General features: G+C 57.3%; 1 protein-coding gene across 1 annotated transcript in view; it reads left to right on the top strand.

Annotated features, from left to right (window-relative positions):
* Window positions 1–695: 695 nt before the first annotated feature.
* The window catches only part of LOC309675614 (electroneutral sodium bicarbonate exchanger 1-like), a gene marked incomplete at both ends in the record, with an annotated part of 32,885 nt that continues 22,977 nt past the window's right edge, over window positions 696–10,603 (top strand). Inside the window, one exon of the mRNA XM_082487941.1 lies at window positions 696–715. Within this exon, the coding sequence (XP_082344067.1) occupies window positions 696–715 (20 nt within the window). The remainder of the gene's footprint in view (window positions 716–10,603) is intronic.

Genomic DNA, 10,603 nt, shown 5'->3' with positions numbered 1-10,603 from the left:
TGCTCCCACACAGTGTGTTACTGGCTTGCCCAGCAGGTAAAGAACCCAGATTTGGGACGCCACTGGGGTGTCCGTAAGGGGTCCTGGGGGGGACTCTTGCAGGCCAGAGGGTGTCTGGGGCAGCCCTTCAAGGATCCGGGGGTCCCCTCTGGTGCCTCTGGGGAGGGTTTTGTGGCTGGAGAGGGCCGAGCTGGTTTCAAGAGGTGCTTCCTCCCTTTTTCCAGCCCACCCAGCTCCCCCGACACCACCACCCCCCCAGGTTGGTGGGTGCCAGCAGTGCCAGCCTGTCCCACTGGGTCGGGCACTGAGGGGGGCACAGCCCCAGCCACGGGATGGGAGGATGAACCACAGCACCAGGGATAGAGACCAACATTTTATTTCTTTCACATTTCCCATGGGGGGCACCCCAGGGTTGCGCGGCTGCACCGCAGCTGGTGCCAGGAGGGACTCCAACGTCCCCCCCACAGCTCACCTGGCTCCGCGCGTGATGCTTTTGATGGGGCTCAGCGCGGTCTCTTCTGTGCTACGGACCAAGCGGCTCCAGGTAGGCGACTGCTGCACCGCACTGTGCCACAGCGTGGGGTGGGGTGGGGGGCTGCGGCGCGGGGCTGGGAGCTGCTCCCGTCTCACCCAGCTCCCGGGGTCCTGCAGAGGGACTGGAAGAAGCCAAAGCAAGGGACGACGGACACGAGAGCATGGCCATAGGAGCAGAGCAGTGAGTGGCCCCGGCACCGAGCACCATGCAAACAGCCCACACCCCACGGCAGCCCTGAGCCGGGGCTGTGTCGGGGGCTGCCGGCCGCTCACTCCGTCCCCTCCCTCAGCAGCTTCTCGGCTAGCGGATGAAGGATGGGAGCTCAAGTCGACACAGGAGAAGCAGGGAGTGTGGGGGAGACCCCCAGATCCTGCCCCAGACCCTCAGCCCGTGCCCTGCTTGCACTGGGCAGCCCTGCCCGCCTGCTGAGGAGGGGGTGCTGCCCGCTGGCCCCGACGGAGAAGACAGGGTGCAGCGGGTCTCTTCTCTCTCCTCCTCTGCAGGCCAACCGAGGAGGCAGCGAGGAGGGAGCACCGGGCCCCACAGGACCCACTGGGCTCCCTGCCAACCATATACCATCTGAGCAGTGATACCTCTCTCTACCCCCTGCCCCCCCCAACCCCCCACGTCCCACTGCCCTCCTCTGCCGCCTATAGATCCTATCACTGGGGACAGCTCCTTCTGGTCCAGGCACCCCCCGGGCTCCTGGGCCCCCCGAGGGCCACCGCAAGAACCCCTGCAGCCTGTGCTTGCTGGCCAACTCGGAGGACTGCAGCAGCCTGTTGAGGAGCAGCTCCTCTTCCCAGAGCTCCCTCTACCACTTCCTGGAGCCCTGGCCCAGTGCAGCAACAGAGCCAGTGGTGCTCACACACTCAGGACAACCCCACTCTACCATGGCTGCTGGTGGGGCAGTGGGGAAACTGGGGCTGGTCCTCAGCCAGGAGCCTCCACAGGAGCTGCCAGCAGGGACCGAGAAAGAGTTGGTCCCCGGGAGGGGATGGACAGGGCACAGAGGCCCACGGACGAGCACCTGTCCCTCGGAAGCCCCCCAGCCATGGACATGGACAAGGTGGAGCGGGTGTGGGAGATCACCTGTGCTTTCCAGGCCTTGAAGGCAAAGACGGAGGAGTCCTGCAAGACCACGGGCAGGGAGTGTGGCCAGGCAGACCCAGGGCTGTGCAGGGCAGGAAGGTGCCTGCGGCAGGGCTGCGCCCAGCTGTGGGGCTACCTGAAGGGCTGGTGGAGATGCCACTAGCCGTGTCTGCTTCTGCCAGCCCTGCAAGTGGCGACAGTGCCAGGCCCAGAAGACCAACAGTGCCCCGAATACTGAGCGGCTGTGGGGTGTGGGGCCGGGAACCCCTCTGGGGTACCCCTTATGTGAAACATTAAAGAAATAAAATGTTTGTCTCCAGCCCTCGTGCTGTCCTTCCTCCTCCCATCCCACGGCTGCGGGTGCCCCCCCGAGGGAGCAGGCTGCAATCAGCAAGCACTGTGTGTTGAGCTCCCCTGCTCACAGCCATGCTCCGCCTGAAGGCGGCGAGGCAGGAGCAGTCCCCAGCCGACTTGGGCACAAAAAGGTTCATCTGACTCAGTGGGTGAGGAACTGCCCGTTTCAACTCCGTACCTTTGGCATTCTCAGGTCGGAGGATTTGATGGAGCCAACTGAGAGCGGCAGCATACGCTGTGGGGCTCTGAGCTGCTGCGTGGTGCCAGGTCTATCCAACGTCAGGCAGTACGTTCCCAGGAGACGTCACCGCTAACAACTCTTCCGAGGAAGTGGGGCCGTTTCTGTAGTCGTAGCCTGCCTGGAGAAACAGCCCCACGGAGCTAATAGTCTGCTGAGCAGCAAGGGAGCAGAGTCGCTGACTCTCAACCCAGGACTGAAGTACAGCAACCCACTCTATTGCCTTCCCCCTTCGCCCGCTGCCTCCCACAGTCTAGAAGAAAAGAACCAGGGAGCTCCAAGTGAGGGGACCCCTCCCCCACTCCCCCAAATCTGCCCAACATCCCCAAACCTCCCTCACGACACGGGACTCATCCCACACACCTCCACTCCCCACACCGCCAACCCTCCCCCTCCCCCAACGCTCCAAAAAGCAGCAGTCCTTAGGGCAGACACCTTAAGCTGACTCCACAGCTACGGCTCCCCGTCGGCTCCGGGGGAGACAAGGGGGCCCCGGGGCTCTCCGTGGGCTTTAAGGGGGTCCCAGGGCTGCCCACGGGCTCCCAGCAATGCCCGTGCCCACCACCCACCCCCGCTTCAGGGGGCCCAGCGCTGACACCCTCCGACCCATCTCGGGGGTACCTGGGGGGACTCGGCCGTGGGCTGGAGGCGGGCGAAGGGGGCACGGCCGGGCTGACCTGCCGGGGGGGCTGAGAGCGGAGCCCAGAGCGGAGCCAAGCGCCCGGCCAGGCCGGCCCCGGGCACCCTGCGCTGCGGCCGGGGCTGCCGCCACCTGCGGGGAGCGAGCGGGGGGTGAGGGGGCGGCAGCGGGGGACGGGAGCCGGGGGGGGGCCTGAATCGGCCCTGTTCCCCCGGGGGACCCCCCACTCGGCTCTGTCCCCCCGAAACAGGTCCAGGCCGCCCCCCGAGCCCCCCAGCCCGGTCCCGCCACCCCACAAACCCCCCGAACTGGTCCCGGAGACCTCCGCACCGCTCCTGCCGCCGCCGTCGCCGCCACACCGCCCGCCCGCTCCTGCTCCCGCTCCCGCTCCCGCCCTCCTCGGCCCCAGTCCCCCCGTCTCCCCCGGTACCGACTGTCACAAGTCCCACGCGCCGCCGCACAACGGAAGTGCTCCCCTTCGCGGCCGCCCAACCGCGCATGCGCCGAATGGCAAGCCCGGGCCACGCCCCCCACCGTCGCCGCGGCAAAAGCGGGCGAGAGGGGTGGGGTCCCACCCTTAGCTCCGCAGCACCGCTTCCCTCCGCCCTGGGCAGTGCGAGGCCGAAACCAGCCCAGCTCTCTCCAAAATGAGCCGGACATCCGCCTGCAGAGCTCCGCCAGACCACCCCGACGGACATCACGGGGATGGGGGGAAAGAAAACAACCAGAAAGGTACTGGAAATTACGTGGAGACGGTACTTAGAGATCCTTCCGAGAGGCAAAACCCGGCCTTTGTTCTCATTTTTGAACACGGGGTTTCGCAGTGCTTCGCGGGCAGTGGTTATCCAGGGGCATCAGCTATCCCGGGAAGCGAAAGTTCCCATCCCATGTGGCAAAAATCCACTCGCATGAAAAACTTAGACAAAACCAGCCCTCAAAAGGACAAGAGGCACCTTTGATCACCCTTTGCTTGAAGCTTCGCTAAAACTGTATACTCAGATTAGCCCTGTCCTGCAGTTTCTTTCCCAGAGTTTTGCCCCAAACCCACGCTTCTAGCCCCGCTCCCCAAGCCCTCCCTCAGGGCCCAACACCTTTCACCAGCCCAGCCTGTCCTTAAAGCTTTTCTTTCCACACACAGCCCTTTCCACTCACCTCCCTCCGGGGCCTCCTCTCTCACAGACACCTCACAGCCCTGCAAACCTCCCTCTCCCGAAAACCCATTCCCCCTCGCTCCCCCCTCATACAACACCACACACCCCTCACACACTCGCTCCCACACCCCCCACCGTCCTCTCTTCCTCTCTCCTCCCCTCCCCCCCCTTCCCCTCTCCTCCCATTCAAAATGGCGCCGCCCTTCCCTTCCCTCCCCCTCCCGCCTTTTCCTGCCTCAGCCCCCGCCCCCCACTCAGGTGACACCGCATACAGCCGCCATGAGGCGCGGCGGGGAGGGCCGGGGCTGTGAGAGGCATTGGCGGTGAGGGAATTTTCGGCTTATCTCCTCTTCTTTTCATCTCCTGAGGCTTCGGGCAGCCCCGCGTGGGCGGCTGGAGATCCCCCCCTCCCCTTCCAGGAGTGGCCCCGGCCCTGGGGCGGCCCCCGTCTCCCTCCTCCCCACAGGCTCTCCTCAGGGAGAGCCCCCAAATCTGTCCCCCGGGCGGCCCCACAGCCTCCTGCGTGGCCGGGAATGGGGTTTCCCTCAGGCAGAGCCCTCAAATCCATCTCTGTCATTGCCCTACAGCCTCCTGCATGGCTGGGAGCATTGATTCCCTCAGGGATAGATCCCCCCTCATCCCCCAACCTATCCCCAGGGTGGTCTCACAGCCTCCTGCATGGCTGGGAGCAGTGTTTCCCTCAGGGAGAGCCCCCAAATCCATCCCCAGGGTGGTCCCGCAGCCGCCTGTGTGGCCAGGAATGGCGTTTCCCCCATGGATGGAGCCCCCTCCTTCCCCCTACCCCACTCCTGGGCAGCCTTTTCCTCTCTCCCACCTTCTCCCCACACCTCTTCCAGGGCTGGGAAAACACTCCTGCCCTTTCTCTTCCTGCGGGTTTTGAGAAGAAGAGCCCCCCGTCTCCCCAGCCCACACGTGGGGTCTGGGCAGCTCCACGCCTTGTGTTTGAAGCGGGAATTGGGATATTTCAGTTTTCTTCTGCGATCAGGCCTGGTTGTGAAAGGGCCAGTTGTAGTGGTTAGGCTTTGGTGGGTGAGTAACAGCAAATCTTATTGAACTTTTCCTTTTTTCAGATTTTGTGTAGGGGGCTCGTTGTCCTCACACCCTTGAGTTCTGCTCCAGGTCAAGCGAAGCCCCATGGAACTGGCCCTAAGGGCGGCGGCGGCCATGGACCAGCGCCCGTGCGGCATCAAGAAAGTGGTTTATTTCAAGGTGAATCTCCCTGTTTTTCTTGAGAAGCGGGGGGCTGGTTTGTAGCGAGGCTTAAAACCCCGGGTTGTGCCTAAACATGGGGCTGATTTCAACCTCAGGGGCTGCGACTCCGTCCAGCTCTGACTCACAGCCCTGGCAGCACCGTCAGCGTGCCGGGCTCGGCGTTCTCTTGTATTTTGAAGGGTTTCTTACTGATCGGCAGCAGCTGGGGATATTTAGCAGCTGTGTATTGGTGGTGGAATCCGTGTGGTGAAAAGATCTTCGGTAAAGAGGTGACTAGTTGTATTTTTTTTTTGCACCTTGAGAATGTTTCTTGTTGCCTTGTACCTGTAAAAAGACGTTCAAATCGTTAGGGCTGAAGAAGACGGTAACAATCATAACCCCTCTGTTTCACAGGAATTTCACTTCTGTCCTATTTTCATAAAATTACCTCCTAGACAGGAATATGTTTTGTGGATGGTTTGTTTTTTTTTTCTTTTATGAGAGTCCTTTCAGCCTGCTCTCCAGGTGGAAATGGGCAATGCAAAGGCATTACAATGATAGATTTGCTAAATATGTTGCCAAGGTCTGTATTAGTGGCTTTCCCGGAAGCGGGGAAAAGATGTCCTGTTCAATTCTATTTTGCATTTGAAATTCTCTGTGAAATAGATTAAGCAGAGAGGGCTTCTTTTTGTGGGTCTGCCCTTGGAAGGAGAGCGCCTTTAGGAAAAGGCTTTTCTGGAGGGGACAGAGAACTTAATTGCTGATGGCTATAAAAGCGCGTGCTCTTTGGGTGGCCTGAAAACAAAACACATGAAAATCCATGACTGAAAAATGAGACTTTCTCCTCATGATTGGGGCTGGTGTTTTTACTGATTCGCCAATTAGTAACGGCTCGTTCCTTACGCGTGGTCCTTACTTGTAGTTGGGACCCTTGAATTGTTTCCCAAAGCCTAATCCAGCGGGAAGTGCTGGGGTTGTCAGATTGCTGCAGATCAAATACCAGGTCAAATCGCTGCAGATCAAATAAAAGAGAGCAGTTTGGAGTTGTCTCATTCCCTCTGTCTTTTCCCAAGAAAGAGGGGTGGAAAAATGGTAAAATTTGTTACGTTGAAGGTCGGTGATAATCCAAAACTGCAGAGCGAGCTGGGTGCCCATGGAAGGGGAACCACACTCTCAAGTGGAAATACTTGGGGTCTTGTTGCCTGTGGGAGGGAAAGGGACGTCAAGAGTCAACCTAAAGGAACTTCTCACCTTCAGAGGTCGCGCTCTGGAGGTGATGGTTAATTGAGAGGAGTCGTGGAAGCGTGCCTTACTGAGCAACGTGCTGCGGCTGGCCCGAGACTAAATGTCTCCACAGTTTGGGGTTGGTTTAAGTGCTTTTTGGTTATTAGCTAGATGTCACTCTTACAAGCACCTCTTGCCCTGTCTGGAGGGGTTTGCTGCTGCCTCCTGCAATGGGCCGAGGGGACCGGCAGCCCTCAGGGCAGGGTATTTCTCAAGTGCAGAGGTTAAACCCGGTGCGTGCTGCTTAAAAACTGCTCTGGGTGTTAGTGCGGTGGTCACGGTGAGAAATGTATTGGCTTAGGGGAGCCTGAGATTAGCATTCCTCTTACCTGCGTGGGATTTTGGGGAGCCTGGGTGGTACAATCCCCTTCCTGCTCCCAGATTCCTGTTGCTGGCCCGTCAGCGGGGTGTTAGCAGAGCTGATGCCCACAGCAGCTGAGTGTCGGCATGATCCCGGCATTGCTGGAGCTCTGGAGCCAAGGAATGGGAGCGTGGCCCATTTGCATCACAGCTTGTGAGGGAAATAGTGCGGTTTGATATAGCCGGGGTGCGTAAATGGGGATTCCTCTTCGCACGTGTGTTACTGGGAGTGTTTCTTAATGCCTTCGAAGCTTTATGAGATTGGTTAATGAGCGTTGCTTTGCTGTGCAAGTGCAAAGTGTTATTTTCATGGAGAAACCAGCTCAGATGTTCCGTTTATTTTTCTTTTTTTAAAGGCAGAATGCCTATTTTAAAGCTTTCCTTGCAGGCAGAATAACATCTGTTTTTGAGGATTGTTTCTTTCCCTGCAGGGTGGAAAAATCTACAGCCTCGCTAAGGCCGCAGAGGAAGAAAACTTGTCAGTTTCCTAGAGCAAACTGCAGTTTGGAGAGGGGGGTGGTTTGCCAGAGTGCCTTTTAGCCCCTCGTCGGGCACATTTCTTTTCCCTGGGGGCTGAGGTTTAACATGGCCTTTTCATTTGCCTAGCTTTTGGTTGTATGAATTAATGCGTGTTTCAATGAGAACCAGAAGACCTAATTTCTGAGTCGCCATCTTAAAAATTGTGCAGGGATGGAAGTGGGACAGGGAGGTGACCGGAGTGAAACGCTGAAGGCTGTTAAGGCTGGAATAAGGAATGGCGGGGCTTGTTCTGGTCACCCAATATGACAATAAAAGGCCACGAGTTCCTCGTGGAGGTAAAGAACCGACAATCTGGGAGGGCGTTCAGGGTCTTGCCTGGCCGAAGGGTGTCCAGGGGAATATGGGGGTCACTCTCCATCTCATTCCTGGTGAGCTGCCTGCCTGTTAAGACCATTATTGTATTATAATCACGGAGACAGGGCCTGAGTTTAGGTTTAGGAAACCATTAGCTAATTTTGTGGTTAATTCTTTTTTTTTTAGAGTGACTCTGTGACTTGGTTCTTTCTGCTGAAGATGAGAGACGTCCTGCCCTCTGCTTTGGCAATGGCCGCTTTCCTCGGGCGCAGGGACCGCACACCCCTCTGGTCCTTTCTCTGTAAGTAAATCGTGGCTGTGCCGCCTTCCTGCCCGTCCTGGGGAGCTTGTCCTTTACTGAGTGAGAAAGCAAGTTTTTCCCTGGAAGAAATAAAGAGATTTAAAAATCTCTGTCCTTCTGTGTAGCAGTGCCATGCCAATGCAGCCTCGGGAGAGGCACCTTTCCTCCAGCGCTGGAACCATGGCAGGGAAGGGACCTGCTGTCTTGTTCAGATGGATGAATTTCATCGTTCTTTGGCAAGAAACGAATGTGGTGACAATCATTACGTGGTCCAGCCGGCCTTGGTGGTCAGCCCCCTCCTCCCTTTCCCTGTGGGAAGTCTCCAAGGATCTCCCGGGCTATAGGAACAGGCAGGCAGTAAGGATGCTGCGCTGGGAAGCTTTGACTGCCTTTGCTATCTTCCTCCTGCGAATGGAGAGATGAATCCTCAGCACTTTGGAGCTCACCTTCCCCAAACGCTGAGTTCGCTATTTCTTATCCACAAACGATGTGTTATTCTGTGCAGGAAACGGGATTTTTCAGAAATTCCAGCACGGTATGGGAAGAAAACACTCCTGGCATTTTTAATGCAGGTTATTCCTTTTTGGTGTCGCAATTAAAAAGCGACATCTGTAACTTTGAAACAAATATTTATACGTATTTGTCAATGGGTGCAATTCACGTAGTCGCTGGAAGGAGAATGGATCTTAACCGCATCTCTTATTTCAGGCTGTATCGTGATAACGCCAGGGATTGATGTCCCGCTGGGGATTTTTCTCCAGTTCCCATCTTTTGCCGCTAATTGAGCAGCAGAGATTTCCCAGCTAGACAGGCAGTGAGCTCTACTGAGTGAATGCAAGCGCGGATCTAATGTTGACGGTGATTAAACTATATTGTTAAAAGACTCGTGCCTTGCAAAGAAAGTCTGGAAAAGTGAAAAAGGATGTGCCTTTCTCCTTTGGGATTGCTTTTGTGGCAGAGGGGATGGAAACAGCCCACCGGGCTTTTGCTCCGCTCCTGGCTTTGGATTGGAAAAAGCCCTGAATGGCTCGATCCCTGCGGGGCCGACTGTAACCCAGGTGAGGGGCAGCTGTGCCAGGAGATCCGGAGGGTCCATCTCCACACCTTCCGTGTCCAGTGAGAGATTTCCCCGAAAGGAGGGAAATTCTGGGAGAATGGGGAGCGGTGTGCAATGATGAGGGTGGCGAAGAAGGCTAAAGGATGGTCTCAATGATTTTTACCGTGAGCGGGTTTTTTCATATATCTTTCGGGCAGAATGGACGGGGACTTTGTGTTTTGGCCAATGAAGGTTAACTCTAAAATCCGCATTGGGCCGTGAGTTCCGGCCCAGCGATCAGAATAACCGCAAACCCTGGGGAAAGGGGGCTGAGGAGTGGGTGCGTGGTTGGTTCGGCACCGGGGCTCTGCCAGCCCTCACTGTTGCCGTTGACCTTCTCCCTGTGGCTCGGCCACTTTTCCCACTGCCCCACAGCACTGCGGAGGGTAATGGAGGGTTATTTTTGGCTGGAGTATACCCCTGTGCTGGCCAGAAATGGCCAGTGCTAGCCCAGGCTGGGCTTGCCACTCAGGCTGACCTCATGATGCCGGTTGCCGGCCTCCCGCCTTCTACACAACATTCCGACGGTGGTCTTGGCCCACCGTCGCAGCTCTTCTGCTGCTGGCTGTGGCTCTTGGAGTGAACTTTGCCAGTTTGCTCAGGGTTTTGAGGAAGGAAGCGGCAATTTTCTTGCCCGATGGGGCGCAAAAGGGCTCACGTGGTGGAACGGTAATGCTGTTGGTGGTGAGAAGGGGCTGTGGGAGTTGTTAGAGGGCAGTTGGTGACGCTGTGCTGGGAAATAACTGCCGTACCTGACACATCCCCTCCTTCGAAGCGGGTGCGTGCTATCGTGCTGTTCCCAGCTCTCCTTCCTCACCTCCTCTGCCTTAACAATTTCAGACACGTCAACATTGGCAGCGAATTTCAGGCAGAGATCCCAGACCTGCAGGACAGATCCCGTTTGGAAGAGGAGGAGGAGGGAGCGTCGCTAGTGTGGAAGCCCTGGGGAGACATCGCAATGAACCCGGAAACACAGGACAGAGGTTTCTCTTAACGTTTTTCTTGTCAGTTCCCCCCCGAGATACTAAGGGTCGAAAACTGCACATTTTCACAGCAGCTGTTTGTCCGTTGGGACCCTCTCCCTCCTTTCATTGACTGCCTTCATGGCTGGTAGCACCCGAGGGTGCTCAGATCTGATGGGACAGTGAACAGATAACCGGTGGTGCTCTGAGTCGCGTCCTCTGGGAGAGACGGTCAGGGGTGTTTGTAGCTGTCCCACCTCAACTGCAGCGACCTTGGTAGAGGGGAGATCTGTCTCTGGAGCTTCTGGTCCCAAAGCTGCTCTGAAGGGAGAGAGAGCGATAGCGGATAACCTGCCTTTTTTTCAGTGCCTTTTCTGGGTCTCCAGTCTGTCTGCTCTGTTTGCCCTCGGCCTTGTATCGTATCTTTTCCTCTTTCTTGATGGGAACTGACTTTCTGTTGGTTTTTGTTGCATTTCTAGTGACAAATCTGCTCAATTTCACCTGCTCCAATGTGGTGCCGGGGGGAAGAGGCAACCTGGAGCAC

This window comes from Vanellus vanellus (assembly GCF_965231255.1).
Source record: "Vanellus vanellus genome assembly, chromosome: 9".
Classification (NCBI taxonomy): Eukaryota; Metazoa; Chordata; class Aves; order Charadriiformes; family Charadriidae; genus Vanellus; species Vanellus vanellus.
This window is presented reverse-complemented; position numbering and strand designations above follow the sequence as displayed.